This window comes from Phocoena phocoena, chromosome 2, assembly GCF_963924675.1.
Source record: "Phocoena phocoena chromosome 2, mPhoPho1.1, whole genome shotgun sequence".
Taxonomy (NCBI): Eukaryota; Metazoa; Chordata; class Mammalia; order Artiodactyla; family Phocoenidae; genus Phocoena; species Phocoena phocoena.
Window position 1 is genome coordinate 59570462 of NC_089220.1, and position 25086 is coordinate 59595547.

Consider the following 25086-nt stretch of genomic DNA (forward strand, 5'->3'; position numbering starts at 1 on the left):
TAGTTTTCCATTCTCTGTTTAATTTCTATTCCTTGTATATATTAAAGTTATTTTTAAAAAGTCCAGGATTGATAACACCATTATCAGGATTCCCTTTGGCTCTGTCATCTTTGTATCTGTTGTCTTTCGACTACAAGGTCTTATCTCCTTTTCTTCTTAGTTATGTTTGATCATATACGAAAAATTGCATGCAAACTTGAAACACTGGTGATGTCATCTTCATACAAAATTTAACTTTGCTCCTGCAAATCCCAGATAACAATCCAACAGGTTCATTCAGTCCCTTTGAAGACTGGTCTATTTCTGGTTCATCTTATTCCTAGAGTATAGCACTTTGGGGTTCCAACCCAAAGCCTGCGGTGTGGGAGGCTTAAAAGGGCTCCCCTTTTTAATGGCTGTTGAACTCAAAATTTTGTCTGCCTGGCACCTTGATTCTGTACAAAGATCTGTTTTCAGCATCTTGGCAGCCTCTTCCATAACAGGATCTAGGGGAAAAATAACCCCAAACACCAGGCACCTGTTTGGGTTTCCTCCTTTCTCAGATTTTGGCCCTATAATTCTATAGTACCTTAATGGTTTTCTGAAGGTTTCAGATTTTCATATCTATACTTCTACACACACACACACACACACACACACACACACACACCCCACAGCTTTTCTAGTTCTCAGTGGGAGGATTGGTCCAATTTAACTACCTTAACTGGAAGTGATACATATCTCCAACTCTCTTCAATCATCTTACCCCCATCACTCTCCTGAAACTACTTTTTTTAAAAAAAGTTATGTTATTCAAGTATAGTTGATTTAGGGACTTCCCTGGTGGCGCAGTGGTTAAGAATACGCTTGCCAATGAAGGCGACATGGGTTCAATCCCTGGTCCAGGAAGATCCCACATGCCGCGGAGCAACTAAGCCCATGGGCCACAACTAATGAGCCTGTGTGCCACAACTACTGAAGCCTGCGCGCCTAGAGCCCATGCTCCACAACAAAAGAAGCCACTGCAATGAGAAGCCCGCACACCGCAATGAAGAGTAGCCCCTGCTCGCTACAACTAAAGCCCATGCACAGCAATGAAGACCCAATGCAGCCAAAAATAAATATTTTTTTAAATTATAAGTACAGTTGATTTACAATTGTGTTAATTTTTGCTGTTCAGCAGTGATTCAGTTATACGTATATATACACTTGCATATTCTTTTCCATTATAGTTTATCACAAGACATTGAATATAGTTCCCTGTGCTATACAGTAGGACCTTGTTTATGAAACTTTTTCTGAAGGTCAGTAATGACCTGTTGCTAAATTCAGTGATTCTTACTCTTCATTTTCATTAACCCATCAGCATCACTTCACATTATATACTGCTGCCTCCTTGAAACACTTCCTTCCCTTCCCTTCAAAAACACCACTCTCTTCTATTTCCTTATTTCTCTGGCTTCTGCTCTTTTGCTGGTTCCTCTTCAGCTCCCCATCCTCTTAAAAGCAGAAGTGCCCAGGGCTGTCATTACAACTCTTTATACTTACTCCTTCATGATCTTACCACTGATACACTTAGAACTCTCAAATTTACATTTCCAGTAAAGTGCCTCCTGAAACCAAATATGTCTAGTTTCTTCTACTTCGCATCTTCACTTCAATGTCTAATAGGAATCTCAAACTAAGCCCTTGACCCACTCACCTTCACTATCCTCAAACCTGTTCGTTTATCCTGGTCTTTCCCATTTCAGCTAATGGCAATTCACTTCTAGCTGCTCAGGTAAAATCTTTAGTCATCCCTGACTTCTCACACAACATAGTCCACCAGAAGATTCCTTGGGGACTATCTTAATATATCCAGAATCTGATAACCACTTCTACTGCTACCACCCCGGCCTAAGTTACTACATTTTGCCTAATTATTACAATAGCTCCTTAATTATTTGTTTCTGCTCTTGGTCCCATTTAGTCTTTCCTCAGCACAGCCCAGAGTAGTACTGTTAAATTCTATCATTTAACTCCCCTGTTCAAAACCCTCTAATGGGGAATTCTCTGGTGGCAAGAGTGGATAGGAGTTTGTCTGCCAATGCAGGGGACATGGGTTTGATCCATGGTCCAGGAGGATCCCGCATGCCATGGAGCAACTAAGCCTGTGCACAACTACTGAGCCTGCGCTCTAGAGCCCGTGAGCAACAACTACTGAAGCCCATGCACCTAGAGCCCGTGCTCCACAATAAGAGAAGCCACTGCAATGAGAAGCCCCTGCACCGCAAAGAAGACTAGTCCCCCGCTCGCCACAACTAGAGAAAGCCCACATGCAGCAGTGAAGATCCAACGCAGCCAAAAGTAAATAAAATTAAAATAACAAAAAACAAAAACAACCTCTAATGACTTGCCATAAATAAAAGCAAAAGGACTTAAAATTGCCTGTAAGGCCCTGTACAAGCTGGGCCTATTATCTCTCTTAACTACTGTACTTTTCTCTCTGCTTACTCTGTTCCAGGCACATCTCCTTGGCTCCAGCCAATGGCTCAGTTCATTGTTTCAAAGCATTATCTGGATGTGATGGAAGAGGCAGCTTAAGTTGGAAAGACAATCAGAGATCAAATCACACAAACCACATGAATGGCCCTTCAGTTTATTCATGATACTGCCTATATCGCACAAGGCCCTATCCTAGGTATTTGAATTACAGCAATGGGATTAAAAAAGAAATCACTCTCATGGAGCTTGAATTCTAGTGGGAAGTACACAATGAATCAAAGTACAATATAGCTACATAATGCTGTGCTATGAAAGCAAATAAGGCAAGGAAAGGGGACAGCGAGGGGAAGTGTTATAAATTTAAATAGGGTACTGAAATGGCAATGGGAAGCAGAGTTGTAGGCATCTGAACATCATGCCAAGCGAGAAGAGAACAGTGTAAGAAATTTTCAGATACTTGAGGTTTATTTTTGCCAACCTGCAATGTTCCCCACTGATTTCTTAGAGAAAGAAAGTCCAACCATGTAAATAGGCTACAGGTTTTCTGGGCTAAGCGCTTTTACAGCAGTATCTCAAGGGAAACTAGTTAAGACTTTTATTCAATGATTTCAAAAAAGATTTTTTAAAAATTCATGTTAAGAAATTAAACCCCAAAACATTTTAGTGACTTGTTATTCTGAGGGCATTGGCCCACATTACTATGCCATGTAATCATTTCTTTGTTAACTCATTAGTTTACAAACGCATTTAATTGCTACTTTAGTGGGTTTTGCTTGGCCCAAATTACTAGAGTATTCATGTGTATAGTTAACAGAGGTCTAGACAGTGCATAGACAAGCCCTAGCCTGGATACAGCTCATTGAAGATCATACTATTTTCTAATTTCTGTGGCCACACCAACCTTGGAATCTCAGAGCAAATGAAGTGTTTCCTAAGCAGCCTCTTAAATGTCTCTAATTAACAGAGCTCCAAACTAATTTCAGTCCTTAGTCACTAGCTGTATCCCTATTCAGCTTCTAAATTTTCCATAAAAATAATTTCTAACAGGACCCCTGTATGTCTTTTTCTCCTAAGAAAGTTTCATTACTTTTAAATTCTAACATTCCTTGTATCTTCGCAAGGAACCAATTACACGATTCTCTGAACATACATTCCTTAAAATATCATTTCCGTTGGCTGGTGGGAAGCAGCAGCACAGCACAGAGAGATCGGCTCGGTGCTTTGCGATAACCTAGAGGGGTGGGACAGAGAGGAAGGGAGGGAGGCTCAAGAGGGAGAGGATATGGGGACATGTGTATGCATATGGCTGATTTGCTTTGTTGTGCAACAGAAACTAACAGGATTGTGAAGCAGTTATACTCCAATAAAGATTTTTAAAAAAAACCGGATCATTTCCAAAGATAAAGCAAAACTCAATTTTAAAAATGAAACTTTCCAATTTATAAATGCATACCACTAAAGTCAGTAAAATTCAAGTTATTAGAATTTTTTCTATTTACTTCATCAGCAGAGCTTAACTAAAATAACTGAAAATTGTTCTGCATATTCCGAAGATTTTTTTCTCCTCAAGCATTATAAGCCCAAAATAGTCTTTTGTATAAGCATCATGACAACTGTTGACATTTTCTGGATAAAAATGAACAAAACTTAATTTGTACAAGATCTTAACACATACAATTATTTTAGATTCATCAAATAAGGACTTTTTAAAAAAGAACCAGGTTTTACAGTCATCCCTTTTAAGTGTTTAACAACCTTTTCCCCATAATTGCACACAGGAAAATAAAATTTGTTACTGCATGCTGGAAAGTATTAAAATTCCTGGGTGAAGTGACCCTTGATATAAACAACTGGCCCAGGGATGCAGGTAGCTAGCTCTGCAGCCTGAGAACTTGTACTCCTTTACTATTTAATAATTGCTCCAAGAAAGGATTTTTAAAAAAGATTTCTTTTAACATGTTCACTTACATTTGTACAATGCTGAAAATGTATGTTGACATTTTTACTCTTACCGTTTACTTGTCAAGGGAAGGCATAATGAATATTCAAAGTCAAGCCTAAAGCTGTAGTCACAACGTTAAATTATGAACTCGAAAAAGGCCGTTTGCAATTTAAGTGCTCTCTTGTACAAAGCATCAAAAAGTTAAATACAAGTACTAGTCTTAAGCAGTCACACAAGTCTAAGCCACATTTATTTGCACATGTATAGTAATGGGCAACAGATACTCCAAATTCATACAAATTTATAAAACAACAAAGGTAATAATCATTTGGTACCACTTGCGTGTTATCTTGCTTACAGATTCAAGTGTAGATGAACTTCCTTCATTTTGTAAACTTTCATACAATACTTACTAAAACAAAAATTCTTGAAAACACATTGGCATGTTTCAGTTACGGCCAACACAAAAGTTAAGACAAGACCACAAACTCAAAATCCAAGCTTAGAATATACTTTTCTACCTCTCTCCCCTAGAAAGTGACTTTTTTTCTTTAATAGATGTATATGCTATATCACACAAGTAACCAAGGAGACAAAAAATGATGCTCCCATAATTGTAAAGAAAACTCCAACCAAATCATACTGTTTTAAGTTATCTACCAAAAATATGGTTTAAGTATGAGAAATGGGGAAATACTTAGATTAAAATAACAAGGGAAATTAGAAAAAAATGGTGATTTTAAGGAGAACAAACTATGTTCCCAACAAATCTGCAAAGATCTGACTTTGACAACTCAAAATAATTGTCTAAGGCAAATAAATGTGAGGAAACCTTCAAAAACATTCTAATCACGTTCAATATCTAGTGATAAAAGCTGAAAATGATATCAAGAGAATACTTATTATACAAGCGTCAACAAGGACATCCCAAAACTAATGAAAGAAATGCACATTTATTTCTACAAAAGCAATGTATGATACAGAAGGGAACAGACTTAAAGATTTACCTATTAAAATATACAGATTCTTACTGAAGAGTATAGGATATTTAAAAAAGATGACAAGGGATGTTAATTTTTTTATTATTATTGTTTTTACATATTTTGGAACCTCACATAATTTTGATAAATAACTCTTACAAAATTATGCAAAAGTACAAGAATGTCTGGTAAACAAACAGTCTGTATTTTCCAAAAAAATTTTTACAACATGCAATTCTTAAGGCAGCATTCTCCTTACAAGGAAAGGTAATCCTTTTACTCATCAAGAAATCTTCTGCTGCAAAGAATAGGCTAAGAAAGCCTGGCTTCTTCCATTAACGCCTTTTGTCTTTCCTGTCTGATTTTCGGTCTCTTTCACTTCTTGAAGATCTTTTGCCTGATCGACTACTCTCTGATATAGACCTCTTTCTGTCAGATCGGGAATTCTTATCCTTTGATCCTTTTGTATCTCTACTACTACCTCCTTTTGAAGATTTGTGACTTCTTTCTAGTCCTGAAGCATCCCTTCGCTTCCGATCCACACTCCTTCTGTGCTTTCTATCTCTGTTATGTCCCCGTCCCCTACTCCGACTTCTACTCTCACTACTACTAGTAGTGCTGCTGCTACTGTCTCTACTGCTGCTGCCACTTGTACTGGAGCTGCTACTGGAACTACTTCGACTACTGCTACTGCCACTGCTGGAACTGCTTCCGCTGCTACTACTGGTTGAACTGCTACTAGAACTACTACTGCTACTGCTTCGACTTCTACTCTTGCTGGTTTTATTTCTAGCTCGACCTCTACTTCTGCTCCTCGTTTTGGTTTTGCTCTTGCTCTCTGAATGTACTGTCAAGACTGGTTCTACTATCACCTCAGTGAGTTTTACAGATTCTACAGGAAACTCCTTCCTCTCAGGTGGTAAATGCCCTTGCTCCTGAATAACCTGAGGTGGTGGCTGTGAAACAGCTAGTGGCAAAGTCTCAGGCTGAGAGAGAGGCTGGGGCTGGAGTACTGGCTGGGGGTGGGAGTGGGAGTGGGAGTGGGAGTGGGAATGAGAGTGGGAGTGGGAGTGGGAGTGGGAGTGGGGCTGGGGCTGGGGCTGGGGCTGGGGCTGGGGCTGGGGCTGAGGCTGAGGCTGAGGCTGAGGCTGAGGCAGGGATTGAGGCTGAGGCAGGGATTGAGGCTGAGCCACAGGCTCAGGCTGGGGCTCAGATTCTTTTTCTTCCTTTTCCTCAGGCTCATTTTCGATTTCTAGAACACTAGCATTCTCTTTTGCAGGAGAAAGAGATTTACATTCTTTATCTGGCTCAACTTCAAATTCCATCTCTGGCTCCAATTCCTTGCTAGTTTCATTTTCTGAAGGTTCTATGCTTTCAACTTGGTTGATTTCCATTACCTCCTGCTCAGCAATTACATTTTTGACACTCTCGACCATCTCCAGCACATCCATAACTTCTTCAGGCTGACTATCCTGCTGCTTCTCACTTTCCCTTACCTCAGTTTCCTCCTCCAGCTTAACTTCCATTTCCTGCTTCTGTTCCTCCTCCTCCTGTTCTTTCTCTGCATCACTATGAACTACACCTATTTCCTTTTCCTCTTCCTCTCCTGCTTCCTCTATTTCTACATCATTGTGCTGATTACCTGTCTCCTCCAACTCTTCCTCTCGCTGAGCCACCTTACCCTCTTCTTGTTCCGACTTCTGTTCTTCATTACGCACCACTTGATGCTCTTTTTCCTTCATTGATTGTCTTCTAGGCCTAGCCTCCATTTTATTTATTTGTTCTGCAAATTCGATGCGTCTACCTTCAAATAAAGCTAAAGGATAAAAATTTACACATGTAAAATATACTATGATTTAGAAAATTCAAAATCACAATTTGACACCTGGTCACAAATGGTTATCGAGCTTATCTAAATGTCTTTTTTGTAAAGAGACGACAGAAGACTGATTACAGCATGTAATTACAAACTGATATAAGATGACAAAAGCAAAGATCCACTGGAAACCTATACACTAAGAAATTAGCAAAACCACACCACATTATCTGATGGAAAAACAGGATAATCTTTTGCTATTTTACTTCATACTAAATGAAGAAAATAAAGCTTCTTTCAAACAATCAGTTTGATGGTATCATATCATGCATTAATTTTTTTGATCCCAAGGAGACACAAATCATCTAATCACCATCTTAGTAGTGTCTACCCTTCCATGTGTGCTTCCTCTATGGACTACATCAATGTTGACTTTTTCTTGATTCATCAGCATTTTTATCTGGCTACTAAGAGTATCAAGCAAAAGAGAAAGCTCACTCAAATGCTTAAGAAATAAACATGCATTAAGCACCATCACCTAATATCCAAGTTTCCAGTTAATATCTATCATGAAACAAATGCTCCTCTACTCCAAACACATCAGCATCTTAGATCTTTCTAAAAAGTTAACTATTGAATCACAGATGTCACAGGAAACAAACATGTATGTATTTGTGTGTTACCTTACCCATTAAGGAAATTTCAAGGGACCTCTTCATTTATACTTACCATTCATTTTTCTCTGTGACTCTTCTATTAGTTTTTGGGTAGCTGGACACATTCTTCCAGGAATATAGAACAAATGGGGCTTTGTTTTAGTTCTTATATATTTAATTATCTTGGCATTATGCTCATTCCATTCTTCTTGCTAAAGAAAAGGTAAAAAGGTCAGCGCTTTTGTCAACATGAAGGATTACCAATCTTAGAATTTCAAAATATACTCACCAGCTGCGCAAGCTCAACCTTCTGTTCCAAAAGCCGCAGTTCTGTCTGTTTAGCACGCCTCTCTTCAAACAGTTCTCTCCTCTCATTTTCAACCTGCTTTCTTTCTTCTTCTGCCTGCACTTCAAGTTTCTGTTCAATTTCCTGGCGTCTCTTTTGCTAAAGATAAACAATAATCTTTGAAAGCTTATTATACATCCTGATTATGTGAAGTATCACAATTTTACTGTTGTCTGCAAACATGTTTCACATCTGCAATTCAGGACACCAGCTAATTCAAACTTGGCGTTTGAGGTGGACTGCAATTTCCCTTCCAGGAAATGGGGACTGAAGCCTTTTCATGTATAAATCTAAAGTTTAAAGCCATTAGCTATAATATCAGTAAGTGTTTTATTCCAACATAATTTATGAAAGAACCTTACCTAAAAGTTAACCTGAAAAAGAAGAGTACTGTCTTTATAGGTTATCTTCAGTTATTCTTTCCAAAGCAAAGAATTTGAGACAAGTGATGTCCTAGTGAACAAAGTAACTAACAAACTAGTCAACTGTTTTTAAAAATCTACGAAAAAAAATCTACATTCTTCAAACGTTGATGCTTTAAGTTTTTATATTTTCTAATAAAGTTAACATATGAAAGATGAAATAAAATAACTGAATTGTTATCTTTCACTACAGTTCTCCCAAGAAGCAACATGTTTGTGTTCAACTCTAAGGACACAATTTTGTAGCTTTAGTAAAACAAAAACTTCCAGGAAAATGACACAGTTAAATAAACTCTGGAGGGCAGGGAATATAATTTATGCTGTTGCTTCTGGAGTGCCTCTGAGTGTGTAAGTCTTAGAAATTATAATTATTTAATAAATTATGATGATTAGTAAGTTCAACTTCCTGTTTGAAAGAAAGCACTCTAAGGCCTAAAGAAATGAACAGACATGTCCAAGACCACAAAATGAGATTGTTATAGAGCTGAAACCAGAATCCAGGTTCTCCTGAATCAGACTAGGCTCTTTGAACCACAAAGCAAAGTTCACTAAGTTACTTTAACAGCACCTCAAAAAGAACCAGTCAACAGTATAACAACTTGAGAAAGTTTTAAACGTTTCTGCTTGGCTTCATTTTAGGCTAGCAATTAAATCTTTTTCTTCTCTCTTTTTTTTTTCCTTAGGAAATATTAGTAACGTGCTTTATGAAGTTTACAGTTAAATCTTGAGAACTTTTCAGTGTTTAAGAAATATGTCATCAACTACTTTGATAGCTTAAATAAAGGAAACAAAGGAAAAATTGCATAAATACCCTTTCGGTAGCAACAGTGGATTCTTGTTTAAATTTCTGAAGGGTGCCCATCAACAAGCCAAATATTCGTCGGTTCCTAAAGAACAGAAAAAAAATCCAATTACAAAAGGTTCCACTTCATTTAAGCCTGCCATTTCCTAAAAGAAGCATAGCATAGACACTTGAACAATTCCTTAAATTTTCTTAAAATTGCATTATTTGACAAGAGTTGTTTTCCTCCAGAAAGATACTTAAGATACCTTTGCTTTCCCTTTTCATCCATATTTTGATCCTGGATAAGGTCTCTCCGTGTGCGCTCTTTGGAGGTAGCTACAACTGAAGACTGCAAAGCTGGCTACAGGAGAAAAGAAACTTCAGTTATTTAACTAGCATACAGTGGCACTCCTTTAAATGTACTAAGGTGAAAATACTATATTCACCCTCTATGAAGTTCTTTTAATCTCAATTACCTTCTTAACATCATCGTCCTCTGGGTCGCTTTCTTGGCGTGATTCTCTCCGAGTCCGACGCTCCCCGCCCAGCCTGACAAAGGAAAATGAATTTAAAAGGACCAATTCAAACTCTGATCTCCTATACCTCTCAAGCTGGTTAAGTTTTTGTAGTACAAGTCAGAAAAGTAACCCAAATTATTTTCTCAATATTATTCTTCTCATGACCTTTACTTTGGTAAAGTTTCTGTTATTGTTAGTGAAGAATTGAGTTTTGAGGGATACTGGCTGTCTCAGTTCAAATACCAAGGAAACAGACTCAGGGTAAGTGCTATACTACTCAATTCTAATACAACTTAATTCAACAATATTTATTAAAATTTTATATTTGTATGCTACCTCAGAAAATGGAACATACAACTACGCCTTCAGAAACTTGTCCTCTAACATACCTACTGACTGCCCCTTCAAGGTCTCTCTGTTTGGCTGGGGGTCCTCCTCCAATATCTGAGAATCCACGCCTGCAAAAAAAAAAAAAGGCCAACATAAAGTAAAGCACTTGGAATTTGAGAAAAATGGTATTTCCATTTAAGGAAGATAATTTAGTTGCAATTAAAAAAAAGACTTCCAGTTAAAGTAACCTTAAATTGGCATTTACTTCAAGATGCTTTTGTAGCATTTCTTTTAAAACTATGAGAATAAGTTAAGTGTGCACATAACTGGTATAGTTACTATATTCTTTAATGTCTAGTTTTGAATGCAAATGAAATTCCAGGATAACTCTACAGAAAGCTACAGCTGATCACAGCTTCAAACAAACCAAACATTTCTAACATTGGTTCGACCAAGAAATTTGTTTAAACCGTTTCGTTAATTTAGTGTAGTAAGTAGCAATGAGTTAAAGTCCTAATGAAATCTTACCTCAGCAATAAACTACCACGTCCTCTACCTCCACCAGGACCAGAAAGGGCCAGCAATCTGGCTTGGATGGGCCTACAAGATATTTACAAATCAGTACAAAAATCGTTTCTTATAGCACCAAATACTTTAACGGGTGCGGTTCATCATCAAAAATTAACCAGAAAAGTTCGAAGATGATGGTTTCAAAACCCACGTGTTTGAAACAGGACACTAAGCACTTTGCTAACTTCCTGATTTTTTTCCAAGACCAGTATCACAGAAATTATATTTACCTCGATGCCACTACACATTAACAAGCTTGAATCAGGTCCGGATTTCGCCAACCCAAAGGAAGTTGCACGTGGGCAAGAGCCGGGGGGCGAGGCGGCCGGACCGCGTCCCGGAAGCGTCTCCGGGCCAGCCCCGAATCGGGTGGCCCCGGGAGAAGGAAGGCTTTGTGCTGCAGTTCCGGGCCTGCAGGGCCGAGGGCGGGAATCGGCAGTCTGGGCCTTCCCGCAGGTGGGGAAGCCATCCTGGCGCACCCAGGCCCCGCTCTCCTTCCTCACGCACCTGAGCTCCAGGACTTACGGTGGGAGCCCTAGAAATTCCCACCTCACCGAGGACGGGGTTCCACGGCTGCCCCGGTAACAGGCCTCGATGTTCGAGTCCTCTCAGGACTGTCCGCCCTCCCCGCCCCAACTCACCCCGGCTTCGTGGCTGCCTCTCGGAGCCGGCATTTCCCATCCGCCCCTCACCTCACGTCATTCGGATCCCGCCCGGTGAGCTTGCGAATATTCTCATCCACATTCTTTAAGCTCTCTTTGGCCTTTTCTAGCTGCTCCTGCAAAGTTCTCACTGCGACCGCCATCTTCTCCCCGCAGCAGGCTCCGAGACTGCTCTCCAGGCCACGCCTGCTTGTGTCGCGCCGCGAGACGCGAGAAGACTGACTGCTGGACTCAGCCAATGGAGAGAGGAGTTGTATTTCGGCCTCAACCACTCAGCAACCGGAAGGGGGAGAAGCTGCCAGCCTTTGTGACTCTGGGCCAATGAAAAGTCCGCCAGACGGTCGCTTCCCTCCCCGATTAGCTGCGGGTGGCTGCGCTCCGCTTCTAGCGCAGAGTCGGGGCGGATTTGAGAGTCTCTGGGTTCTCCGAGACGTGAGTTTGCCGACCGGCTTTTCTGGCGGGGAGAGTGGAGTTTTCCAGCCCTTTTAACCTGTATATGACGGCCTCTTATCGTTTTACCATCTGTTCCCCTCAGAGTAGGGTGCAGGCGAGTCTTTTTTTCCCTTTTTCCCGGGTAAATGATTTGGACAGGGTGCGGCCGTTCTGTTGGTGCGCATGCCCAGAGAGGCAGTGGGAGGGGCGCAGGCTTCTCTTGACTAGGTTAAGCTCAAATGAGCAGAGGGAAGCGAAAAGTGAAGGAAGAGGAAAAGTCATTCATCATAATAGCTAACAATTGCTTTGTGTTGTACTCTGTGAAACATTTCACGTGCCTTATCCCCCACAAACCAAAAGCGTGAATAAACTGCCTGTTGTTACTGATAAGGAAATACCGTAACTGTCCCCAGGTCACGCCGGCCCAGAATCATCATACGATCGATCAGACTATGTGCAAGGCTTTACTACAATTAAAAAAGCGACGGTGAGACAGAAGAGACGTGCATTAGCCTCTACACTGGTCTAGAGCTGGTTGGTTTAAAATAGGATCTGGGGGAGCAGCGCTACTGTTAGCTGTGTGTGTGTCGTCCACCTTCTGGTTCTGCTCTACCCGCACTGCCAAAGTGAGAACCGGCTTTGTTCCAGAAATGTATTTGTAAATTGTAGATCAGTAAGCATTTTCCCACAGAAACAATATTATCAGTAATCCTTGTGTTCTCATCCTCCATCTGCAGCCAGGCATCCTTGCATCAAGCATTAGCGGGCCAACTGTATTTAATCTGAGTTACCATTTTAATTCATCCAACAATCCTTAAAAGCTCTTACTGTGTTAAGCTAGACTCTGGAAAAAAGCCTAGAATAAGATAACTGTGGTTCCTGCTGCCATGTAGTCTGTAGGCTCCTCAGGGAGCAAAGATCATTCATGTACTTATTCATTCAACAAATATTTATGGAACGCCTACTTTTTGCCAGGCACTATTCTAGGCCCTTGGATAGTCAGTGTACAGTAAAGATATCTGCCCACAAGGAGCTTGGCGGCAGGAAGAGTGAGGAGACAGACGATAAGCGTAAGTAAATTACATAGCATGGTAGAAATGGGTTAAGTGCTATACAAAAAAGAAAAAGTAAAACTGGATAAGAAGGATGAGTGTTGATAAATAATTATATGACTCTGGGACTTCCCTGGTAGTCCAGCGGTTAAGACTCCGTGCTTCCACTGCAGGGGGCTCTGGTTCGACCCCTGGTCTGGGAACTAAAATCCTGCATGCAGCGTGGTGTGGGAAAAAAAAAAAAAATTACATGATTCTGATTGTGAGCACACTTTGTCTCATTGATCCTTATTACAATCCTGTGTAGTAGGCAGTACATGAAACCTGAGAATGTGGTAATGGTACCACGAAGTGTAACAATGTTTCCATGGGAGATGCTTCTAGAGTTAGCCAAAAACGTAGGATCTATTCTTACTTCCGTAGACTCTATTACTAAGATCCTGGGAAATTTAACATAGTCTAATTTATGGGGGATAATCAGTAGGATGCCATGTTCAACATTTAGTAATGCTCAATAAATATTAGTTTCCCCTTTAGTCTCCAGAATATGCAAAGAACACCATGTTACTGTGGTTTGAGAAATTGACCTTGGTAAGTGGCCAGTGTTTTGCTTAATCCTTGACCTTGATGGTGGTGATGAGGGAGAATGCAGTTGGGACATAAAGGACCTGATTTCACATATGGGAAATTTTAGTGCTGGAAAAAAAGATTAAGATTGCAAAATACTCTTCAAAATTAGTGTTTCTTTTCAAAGGGTTAGGTGAAACTTACATGCTTGATTTTATGAGGTGATGGAAAAAACGGATCCAAACATTAGAAGGGGATATGAAAGGGTATGAAGAGTTGAGAGGTTATTGTTAACAATTTGAGAAGACTCGACATATTACTTCGGGGGAAGCAATGAATTAATTGGGGGAAAAATCTGCTTTGTAAATTACTAAGAAAATATCTAATTATAGGCTAAGCATCACGTTTAAGACAAAGTTTGCCAAATTTAAGACGTGCATATGATCTAACATATGTATTCGCATGTCTGTAGGGGTTAAGTCCCACATCCACCATAGATTCTTATATGAACCCCGTCCCAAAGTGACGTCGCATTTCTGATGTCTTTAATTTGTATTTTCTGATTCAAATTACCTTGTGCTTTGCTTACTCCATCCTTCTTGTCCCTTGTACCCTACTCCCAGTAAACCTCCTGGTGGCCAAAACGGCTCTAAATCTTTTTGTACACCCAGGCTTAATCCAAAATGGATTGGGATAATCTCTCAATATACCTAAAGTATATAGCCTGAAAAATGACGATTTATTCACTTAAAAAAATTGTATTTATTTAGGCTGCACCAGGTCTTAGTTTCTGCATGCGGGATCTTTAGTTCCGGCATCCAGACTTAGCTGCGGCATGCATGCGGGGATCTAGTTCCCCGACTAGGGATGGTACCCCGGACCCCTCCATTGGGAGCGCGGAGTCTTACCCACTGGACTACTAGGGTAGTCCCAATATTCGCTTTTTTTTTTTTTTACAACTTTTCATATTAAGCAACATATGGCAGAAGTGGAAGCTTTTGATGAAGCTAATAGAAATTCTTGTCAGTTCTCACATAGCTAATTAACACAGAGATGGCAGCGGGAGGTCCCGTCTTATTTTACCACCTCCCCCGCCCGCCGCCTTCCATGTCGTAGGGGGAAGAAACCGTCCTCCTCTCTGGGCGTCAGCGGTTCACCCCGCGGAAGGAACTCTATGACCATAGAGCTGGCGAATGCCGGGGTAGAGGAGACCGGAAGTTGTTTTTTCGCCTCCCCCGCCCAAGGGCCGGATGGGGTCTCCGGGAGCTGGGTTTGGTTCCCGCTGCTGTCAGACCCTTTCGTTTTGCCCAAGGACTTAATGGTCCTGGGGTGGGCGCGCCGCGGCCCTCGGCTCACTCCAGTATCAGCCTTCGGGAAGCTGAGTGAATTCCTTGGTCTCCTAGCAACGAGGGACGGGCTGCGGACTGAACGAGCGGCGGCGGCTCAGCCCAAGCTGCCCAGGCGCTAGCCGGAACCCCGAGCCCGGCCCAAACGGGAGCCTAAACCCGGAGCTTGGGAGAATAAGCAGGAAATGGCGGACGAGGCGTTGTTTTTGCTTCTGCATAACGAGATGGTGTCTGGAGTGTACAAGTCCGCGGAGCAGGGGGAGGTGGTGAGTGCTGCCACACGCCCTTGAGGTCCTTTTGCGGTGACACTCCTTGTTTCCACTCAGTTTTCTTTTACCCCCGTCCCATCACCACTCATCGCTTCCCGAAGTGTAGGCAGATTGGTCCACCTTCAGGTATCCTAAGCCTTAGAACCTGTCAGCTGTCTTAAGTCTTTCATCCTTCTCTTTCGTATCTTTTACTATTTGATACCTTTTTGTCCAGTCCCATATCTGTGTGTGGCACGCCACAGATTTTTTGTTTTGTCCCTTCCATGTGTTGTCCCTACCATGATTTGCGTCAGTTAACTGCTGATTTTGGCACCCCTACTTAATTCGGCTGTCACTTCTAGCACTTCCCAGTCGTCCACTGGACAGACCTCTCCCAGCCTGAGAATCCTGTCCCTCCCTCCCCATCCCTAACCCTCAGTAACACTCCAGGCAACTCAAAGAAAGAGGGCTAATGAGATAATTTTTAAAAATATTTAGTGTCCATTATATGTCAGAGCTAGTTTTTAGGAATATAGTAATGAGCCAAACAATGGTCCCATCCTCCTGGAGGTTACTTCTAATGTGTGGTAGTCTTCATTCGCTAATTGATTCATTCAGAAAATATATTAAGCGTGTATGTGTATTGTGGGCCTGACATTGTTAGATGAATAAGATAAAGTCCCTGCCTAACAGTCGTTGAGGAATAAGGGTTCAATGAATAATTAACGTATTGGGTGGTAATTAGATATGGAATCATGGAGTTGTAGGATTTTATAAATGAAATATTACAAATTCATGCTCAAGTCAGAAGCTCTAGTTTCTATAATGCTATTGATAAAGAGGGGTGGAAAGTGAGGGCAGGAAAAGCATCCTAGGCAAAGGTAAAGTCATAGAGGTATGAAAAAGTGCAGTGCATTTAAATATGCTTGAGTATTTCACTGTGACTAGATTGAATAGGTGGAGAGTGAGAAGTTTTGAAAGCTGAAGCTAGAAAGAGGTCTGTATGATTAAAACACATGGACCTTCTCAGTGGAGGATTTTTAAAGAGGAGAATTACATGCTCCATTTGCATTTCAGAAAGATAAACCATTATTTGGGCTGGAGAGGGAAGGTCCTTGTAGTCAGAAGACCCATTATTGGAGGAGTCCAGGCAGGAGATAATGAAGATCTGGATAACGAGAAGAGGAGAGAAAGTTTGAGAGATAGGAGGAAGAATCTCTAGAACTTGATTAGGTATAGGAATGAGAGTTGAAAAATTATCCCCAGGTTTTTAGCTTGAGCCACTGGGTTGGATGGAGAGGGAATAAAGAAGAAAGAGGTGATGATAATGAATTATTTTGAACAGGTTGAATTTATGGCACCTGTAGGACATCGAGGAAGAGGTACTGTCAGTTTGTAAACTATAAGAAGGATATTGGCTGTTTTGGGTACTATAACAAGAATGCCACAGACTGAGTGGCTTATAAACAACAGAAATTTATTTCTCACAGTTATGAAGGCTGAGAAGTCCAAGATCAAGGCACCAGCAGATTCAGTGTCTGGTGGAAGCCTCCTCCTGGTTCATTTATGGATGTGTTTTGGCTGTGTGCTCACATGGTGGAAGGGGCTAGCTAGCTCTCTGGGGTCTCTTTTATAATAAGGGCACTAATGCTATCCTTAAGGGCTCCATCCTCATGACAGAATCACCTCCCAAGGGCCCTACCTCCTAATACTATCTGGGAGTTAGGATTTCAGCACGCTAATTTTAGGGAGATATTAGTAGGAAGACATCAGGAAGAGTATTGGAAATGAAGCAAATTCTATTCCTTTTTTTTTTTCCGGCTGCGCCTTGCTGCATGTGAGATTTAAATTCCCTGACCAGGGATTGAACCACTGGACCACCAGGGAACTCCCCCAAATTCTATTCTCATTCAGATCCATCTGTAATAGAGATTTTTTCCAAGTTACAAACTTTTGACTTTATCATCATCCATAAGCAATAGTTAATGTTTTGCATCTGTGCTAAGTGCTGAGTAGCAGACATTTGCTGTTTGTGCAAAGTCAGCTTTCCTTATACCCTTTTCCCAAAAGAATAATTAGCAACACACCTTTTTTTTTTTTTTTTTTTCTTTGCGGTACGCGGGCCTCTCCACTGTTGTGGCCTCTCCCATTGCGGAGCACAGGCTCCGGACGCCTAGGCTCAGCGGCCATGGCTCACGGGCCTAGCAGCTCCGTGGCACGTGGGATCTTCCTGGACCGGGGCACGGACCCGTGTCCCCTGCATCAGCAGGCAGACTCTCAACCACTGCGCCACCAGGGAAGCCCCAACACACCTTTTTTATCACAAAACGTCTGCTCCCCATCCCACCATGTGTGCAATCAATTCTCTTCATTCTACTCTTTCTACTTTCTTTTCCTGTTCCAACTCTTGCCCAGGAAAACCTTTTTTAAAAATCCCTCTCTTTTTTCCCCCAGTGGATTAGCTAAAATAAAACAGCTGTTCTAATCATGACTGATAATTCTGAGACATGTGCTAGTCCTATAAGAGAAAGGAAATCCATAAGTTTTGAATCATTTAAACTAAAAACAACTTTCTTTTCCTATTGCAATTTGTGTGTGGTGTGGAAAAAATTTTAAGTCCATATAAGAAAAAGGGATTTTTAAAAAGTTATATGGTAGTCCACAGGGCAAGACAGGAATAAAGACAGACCTACTAGAGAATGGACTTGAGTTTACCGGGAGGGGGAAAGGTAAGCTGGGACAAAGTGGGAGAGTGGCATGGACATATATACACTACCAAATGTAAAACAGATAGCTAGTGGGAAGCAGCCGCATAGCACAGGGAGATCAGCTCGGTGCTTTGTGACCACCTAGAGGGGTGGGATAGGGAAGGTGGGAGGGAGGGAGACGCAAGAGGGAAGAGATATGGGGATACAAGCATAACTGATTGACTTTGTTATAAAGCAGAAACTAACACCATTGTAAAGGAATTATACTCCAATAAAGATGTTAAAAAAAACAAAACAAATAAGTTATGTGGTAGTCTTGATGAGTAGAATCCATATTGGAGTCTAGGTGTATGAGGGTTTGTTAGTGTCTCTACTTCGAGTGTGCTTCAAATTTTTCATAGTAAAAAAATGTAAAAAAGACATAATCCTATCATCCAGAAATGGTTTTTATATATCTTTTTAGACATAAAGTCATAAGTGTAAGTGAAATAAAGGAAAAATCCCAATGTTCTCACCTTCCCAATCAATGATTTTCAAACTGTGCTTGAAGAGGAATTAAGTCTAAAAACTGAATAATTGGACATTTACCAATTTATGGAGAATAGTGGTTTTTTTTAAGGTTAATGGATAAAATATTCTTAAGTGTTTCTTAAAAATTTGATACTTTACTAGTGAGCACTCACAGATGCCAAAGTGAATGAACAAGTGCAGCATCAGAAGGTTTTTCCTGGGGCTTAATTCAAAAGCTCATGTGATCAATAGCTAAGATTTGAGAATGTCTGCATATAAGCAGATTTCCTGCTTATCAGTATGTTCCTGGGTTCCTGTTCCACAAAGAGCATCATGACTTACAGGTACTCATTCTACCTAAGCAAGTTTGGGAATGGGTGTGGAAATTAACAGAATGGTGCTGAGTGGTCCAGTAGAGAAACAACATGATTTGGGTTTTACAAAGTCTATACCAGAAATACAGAAGATAATCAAAGGAAGAAAAAAAACTAGAGATGAGATCACTTGGAAGGCTCTAACTGAAGACCAGGAGAGAAATGAATGCTAAGAGCTACTTAAGCAGTCAGGAGAGAGAAGATGGATTTTGAAAAGCATGTAGATAATAGGCTCCGCAGGACTGCAGTGTGTGTGAATGGCTGGGAGCAAGGAGGTAAAGAAAATGGAAGTTTTCTGGTTGTGGTAACTAGATAGATGGTGGTGCCATTGATGAAGTTAAAGAATTTTGGAGGCAGAGCAAGCTGAGAATGTTAATATCATTTGAATACACCTAATTTGAGGGGCCTGTGGGACCTCTGGATGGCTGTGTCCACTAAAGTCTGTACTAGAAATACAGGTTAATAGTCAGCCCCATTAGTAGCATACATGGTTCCTTAGAATAGAGTTCAGCAAATAATGAGGCCTATGGTGGTAGCGGGAGGCAAAGGCTTCAGAATACATAAAAATTCTTACCCTTTTGGAGCTGTATTCTAGGAGAGGGTGGGGATGAAGGGACATGAGCAATACAAAATTAGTAAAATGTACATTAGGTTAGATGGTGAAAGAAGTTCCTTGGAGACAAGCAGGGAAATGAGATAGAGCATCAGAATCACTTTAGGAGGGGTTCTTAAAACACAGCTCGCTGACGCACACCTACAGTTTCTGATTCACTAAATTGGGGGTGGGATTACAGAATTTGCAGTTTTGACAAGTTCCCATGTGATGCTGATGTTGCTAGTCTTGGGACAGAATTTGAGAATTACAAAGATAGAAAGTTTCTGAAGTGGAATGATACTGTATTTTAAAAGGTTGAAATGAGCCTCATTGAGATGGTGACATGTGAGTGAAGACTTAAAGTGAGTGAGTTGGTCATGTGAATATCTGGAGGAAGAGCTGCCTATGCAAGAGCGCTGAGATTGGAGCCTGCCTGGCATGACTGAGAACAGCAAGGAGATCAGTGGAGCTGGATGGAGTGAGTGAAGAAGAGTAGAAGGTTGAGGCCAGAGAGGCACAGGAGTCTGGATTGTATAGGGCTTTGTAGTTCATCCAGAGAATTTTGAGTCTTCGACTTAGGGGTGGTATTTAAAGCCTTAAGAGTGGATGAGATTGTCAAAGGAAGAGTGAAGCAATTGCATGATTCCAGGCATAGGAAGGTGGGGTCATCAACTAAGACATGCTGAGAAATGGAAAGCTTGGATGACTCTAACAGACATTTTGAAGCAAGGGACGATAGAACTTAGTGAAGGCACAAAGGGAATGACTGACAGAAAAGTCCAAAGCGATACCATGACCTCAGTTTTATAACTGAGGAGAGAAGAGGAGTTGAAAATGGAAAAAGCCAGGGAAGGTGAGAAGAGTAATTGGGAAGGGGCTTTGGCATTTCTGAAAAGTAATAACAGTTCCCTGTTTATCCTATTGCCTTATGAAAATGATTAGTACTAAGAAAATTCAAGTATGACTTGTAATTCACTTTTTCTTACAATGTTTCAGTGAAAAAAGTATAAATATTTACATTCTAGCATTCTAAATTTATTCAAAACTGTTTTTAAATAGGAAAATGGACGCTGTATAACTAAGCTGGAAAACATGGGGTTTCGAGTGGGACAAGGATTGATAGAAAGGTGAGCAGTATGGATTTGAAAATTTTCTTCCAGGTAGGTTATGAACAAAGATGATCCATTTCAAAAGACTGAATAAAACTTGAGACAATTTAATTTTAATTCCCAAACTTTATTTATTCTCTGTTCTTTAATTCACAGATTGAAATTTCTTTTTAGGTCTGATGCTATTTTAACTCAGTTATCCAACTTTCATGTTTTAATATTTGAAGAAAATATGTATCTTCTATGTTTTAGACGTTTTTCCTGAAAACTTTGGTATGCTGAAACAACCATCTAAAATCTTACTGCATTTCCTACTTAAGATCTAATATGTTCTTTAACCTAAATGGAATTTTGTTTAAATGCATACCTTAGAGTCTCTGTCTATGCATGTAATAATCTTTCAATTTATAGATCAATTTTTTTAGTATTCCTTTCTCACTATCTGAAATAGTTGAACTCTGATTATATTTTATATAACAGTACCATGATTATGCTCAGCTTTTTTTTCTTAATGTGCTAATTGTACCTAAAATTGCTGCGTACTGTTAGACTAATACACCTTTAGACTAATTTTAGCCCCCAAATTATATAACAGAATGTGAATCCATTGAGATGGGATCTACTTTGCTTGGTGCTTATCACTTTATGACTGTCAGTAAATGTTCAGTGCTGTTGTGGCATTTGAAAATTAGTTAATAATCTGCCCCTCCTGCTTTCTTTGGAGGAAAAGTACTGTATTACTTCTAGTTGATCTTTTTAGGTTTACAAAAGATACTGCAAGGTTCAAGGATGAGTTAGATATCATGAAGTTCATCTGTAAAGATTTTTGGACTACAGTATTCAAGAAACAAATCGACAACCTAAGGACAAATCATCAGGTATTTAGATAAATTAAGGCCTATTTTTTAAGTCCTTTAACTTAATATAAATGTATTTTAGTGATTTACTTATTATGTAAAACTTAATTTCTCGTCAACTTTGGAATGCTTCTCTTACATGTTATTAATACATCATTACTTTTTTTCTCTAATAGGGTATAGTGAATAAAGACCAAGAGACAATTATCAGTAGTTATAGCTGTCCCTTTCCCTCAATTAAATTTTAAGTTTTAAAAAGTATCAGGTATCAGAATGATAAAGGTTTTATTATTTCATTATTATTACTTATAATATGCAGAACCAGAAATATATCACATTTTTCTGAAGGCTAATTTAGAGAGCATATTTAACTCTTAACTAACTCTTGCCTGTTTAGTTGCTGTCATATTTCTTATTCTTAAAATATTTTGTTAAAATAAAAATAGGTTGCATGGAAAATCATGCATAAAATAGATTTTATAAAACTCAAGGAAATACTTGGAGTATATTTGGCATTTTAATAAGGTATAAAAATGAAAATAATGTATCTTGTAGCTACCAATAGAATTCATTTTTTCAGATAACAGTATCAACCTTAGCTTATAAATACCTGAAATGCTAATAGGAAGAAGTGACTATGATTTTTGGCTTTCTAGGTATGAGTTAATAACATATAGCTGCTAATTTCACCCAGACATGTATTTCTGATTCTTTCGCACTAGACTGTGTTCTTTAAGGACAGGAACTGTCTTAGGTATCTTTGTATCTTCAGTATCTTAAAGCATTCAGTAAATATTAGTGTTATAAAATGCTGAACTCTTCAGCTTGAACATTACAAAACTTCTTCATATAAAGAAATTTTGACCAACAGAAAGGTGAGTTTTAATAACTTTAAATATTTCTTAAATTGTTTTGAAGGGAAGAGTACAGATTACATTGACTTTGGATGTTTTTCTATTTTTGGAACAGGGCATCTACGTACTTCAGGACAACAAATTTCGCCTGCTTACTCAAATGTCTGCAGGAAAACAGTATTTAGAACATGCATCAAAGGTATTTAATGGAATAGAAGATCGGGGTTTTTTTATTATGAAAAAAGTAGAACCATAGGGAAAAGTACAATGCCAATCACAACAGACTTTTGAATTCAAAATATGTTTTTAAATTGTTCCTTTTGTTTAAACACTTTTCAGTGAAACAGCAGGTGTTCATTATATTGAAACAACTAACATTAACCTGTAGCTAAGTAGGCTTATGATGACCCATTAAAGAAACACTGTAGTTTAAATGCCATTAAAAATGTAGATTAATGGTAGATTCTCGAATACAGTATGGATACATCAGAAAAGATACTCAAGCTTAAAAAAACTGGTATTAGCTATGCAGAATTATTCACCTCAGAGTTCATATTTACAATCTCCATCAGTAAATTTAAAAAATGTTTTAAATATAGTTAACATTTGTTTCTAAGAATACATGTTTTGTGTTAAGTATATCTGTGTTTCTGGGTTTCATGTATTTTTTTTCAGTCTCAGGTAGGAATCAATAAATAGACCAGATGTATTAAAGAAAAGCTGACAAGTTTTAATATAAGGGTTCCTTTGAAGTGGTTAAAATATCTTGGGCAAGCATAGCTCCAGTGGCGCAATCGGTTACTGTGTGGTACTTATAAAATACCTTGGGCAGTATGTATAAGCTGCTGTTTATCTGTAAAATCTGTCCATATCTAAATTATCTAACACAAAGGCAGTTTGGTGTAGTGGAAGGAGTATGCACTTGGGACCAAATAAATCTAGATTTTAAGCTAACTCCACAACTTACAGGTTTGTGACATTGGGTAAGTTACATAACCCCTCTGGACCTTCCTTAGTATCCTTATTAATAAAATTGATTATAATAATACCTATATTATAAAGAATCTCTAGGTTCTCTCCCAGCTTACAATTTCATGACTCCATATCTGATTATCAGTACCCATTTATTTATATTAATTATAAAATAATATTCTATATTATTCATAGATACATAGTAGTGTTGTTGAATATCATGCAAAATGTAGATAATAAAAAATTTCTTGGATTATTTGATTTTTGGTTCTCATTTTTGTCCTGGCTGTCTCTGCTGTGGCATAGTCCCATTTCCCTTCCTTGTTTCCATATGACAGGGTTTCTCAACATTGGCGCTTTGATAGTTTAAATTAGGTAAGTCTTTGTTTTGGCAGGCTATAAGTCTTGAACAAGTCAGGATTCTTGGTTGTAGAAAGCAGAAACCAATTTTGATTGAATGGAATAATAATTAGTTAGCTTACAGAACTGATGGGAAGGCTCAGAAAACAGGCAAGAACCATGGGAGCAGGAGTTCCCTCGTGGTCTAGTGGTTAGGATTTGGGGCTTTCACTGCTATGGCCCAGGTTCAATCCCTGGTCGAGAACTGTGATCCCTTAAGCAGAGCATCATGGTATAGCCAAAATTAAAAAGAACCATGGGAGGTTAAAGCAGCCAGAAAGCCCAAATCACTCCACAAGGAGGGTCTATTTAGAACCCTTCAGGCAGCACTGAAGGTAGACACAAATCACCTCTGCTGCCTCTGGAACTAATTCTAACGGGTTTCCAGCTTGGCTTTGTCACAATCATGATTTTCAATGATTTGAAAAATTCTTCCACAACCCTTCCTTAAACAGCAATGACTTATTAATATCAAGGTTTAACTATCATTTATCAATAGCTTTACTATCTTAGTAAATCCTTAATATATTTTACAATTTTTTTTCTTTTTAGTACTTAGCATTTACATGTGGCTTAATCAGAGGTGGCTTATCAAACTTGGGGATAAAAAGTATTGTAACAGCTGAAGTATCTTCAATGCCTGCCTGTAAGTTGAATTCACATTTTTTACAAATGTTTTTAGCAATTATTTTTCAGGTCTGGTGTTTTTTTGTTTGTTTCTTGTTTTTGTTACTTAGAGAACATCTAAAATGCTAAAACCATTTCATTTTACTTTTATCAAATTTTAACATTTAATGTAGTAACATACTTATATTCATAGTCAATGATTTTTTAATTCATAATAGTGATTTAAGAAAATGTGCTAAGGAAATCCAAATTTATAAGACAACTTAAGGAATGATTCTTAACTCTTAAAGGACAATTTTCTGCAGTATTCTTTTAAGATAGCAACTTTCCTTATAGTGTTGAAAAATTTTTTAAACAGTTTTCTAGAAAATATCTATTATATAAAGCTAAATAAAGCCAACTAGTCTTTTATTGCTAAACTCCTTTCCAAATATCTTTCCACCAGAGCTACCAACCAAGCATAAAATTGGCTTTGAGCATCACTGTATTTCCTTTCTATTCACAATAATTAGCAATGAAATACCTAAAATGTAGGAATCACAGAGAAACAAAAGCAGTCATTCACAAACCAGATAATCATCTGATAAAAACGAAATTGACTTTATCAAATATCGTGAAGAGTGTGAAAAGTTGTTTGATATAGCAAGTTTCTTGATTGAAACTACTTACTAAATGAAGCAGGAAACTGATGTTCAGGCCTGTTTTCCTTATACCTAAAATCAAAGAATGATTTTTCATGTTTTCTTTTTTAGGTAAATTTCAAGTGATGATACAGAAGCTATAGAAACTACTGAAATGCAAGGCTTCAGTAGTGTAAAGAGATAAATTATTCCTGTATAAAGTATTTCAAGCAGCAATGATTTAATTACATTGTTGGACATTTGTATTGATATAAGCTATTTGCTAACTTATATAATGAAAGATGCACTCTTAAGCAGGAGTAAGGG

General features: G+C 39.0%; 2 protein-coding genes across 4 annotated transcripts; one reads left to right on the plus strand and one right to left on the minus strand.

Moving 5' to 3' along the window:
- Positions 1–5720: 5720 nt before the first annotated feature.
- PNN (pinin, desmosome associated protein) lies at positions 5721–11698 on the minus strand. 2 transcript variants are annotated; one of them, XM_065871074.1, is made up of 10 exons: positions 11520–11698; positions 10786–10857; positions 10317–10385; positions 9886–9958; positions 9676–9770; positions 9437–9512; positions 8147–8302; positions 7931–8069; positions 6522–7201; positions 5721–6413 (listed from the first exon to the last, which is right to left on the minus strand). In XM_065871074.1, the coding sequence occupies exons 1-10, from the start codon at positions 11630–11632 to the stop codon at positions 5721–5723; spliced, it is 2166 nt and encodes a 721-aa protein (XP_065727146.1). In that variant the 5' UTR covers positions 11633–11698. The 2 variants fall into 2 exon arrangements, with proteins under 2 accessions (XP_065727146.1, XP_065727145.1); XM_065871073.1 differs by having other exon boundaries at positions 5721–7201.
- Positions 11699–15071: 3373 nt separating this feature from the next.
- Positions 15072–24923, plus strand: TRAPPC6B (trafficking protein particle complex subunit 6B). 2 transcript variants are annotated; one of them, XM_065872381.1, is made up of 6 exons: positions 15072–15152; positions 20381–20448; positions 21191–21308; positions 22257–22340; positions 24065–24158; positions 24892–24923. In XM_065872381.1, exons 1-6 carry the CDS (start codon positions 15072–15074, stop codon positions 24921–24923), a joined length of 477 nt encoding a protein of 158 aa, XP_065728453.1. The 2 variants fall into 2 exon arrangements, with proteins under 2 accessions (XP_065728453.1, XP_065728454.1); XM_065872382.1 differs by lacking the exon at positions 22257–22340.
- The last annotated feature ends 163 nt before the right edge of the window (positions 24924–25086 follow it).

Coding starts and splice junctions, on each gene's coding strand:
- PNN (XM_065871073.1), bottom strand. CDS start 11,632: ATGGCGGTCGCAGTGAGAACTTTGCAGGAGCAGCTAGAAAAGGCCAAA. Junction 9,771..9,885: donor AGGACGATGATGTTAAGAAG/GTAATTGAGATT, acceptor TTTCTCCTGTAG/CCAGCTTTGCAGTCTTCAGT. Junction 7,202..7,930: donor GTCACAGAGAAAAATGAATG/GTAAGTATAAAT, acceptor TTTATCCTTTAG/CTTTATTTGAAGGTAGACGC.
- TRAPPC6B (XM_065872381.1), top strand. CDS start 15,072: ATGGCGGACGAGGCGTTGTTTTTGCTTCTGCATAACGAGATGGTGTCT. Junction 20,449..21,190: donor GGACAAGGATTGATAGAAAG/GTGAGCAGTATG, acceptor TGATCTTTTTAG/GTTTACAAAAGATACTGCAA. Junction 21,309..22,256: donor ACCTAAGGACAAATCATCAG/GTATTTAGATAA, acceptor TTTTTGGAACAG/GGCATCTACGTACTTCAGGA.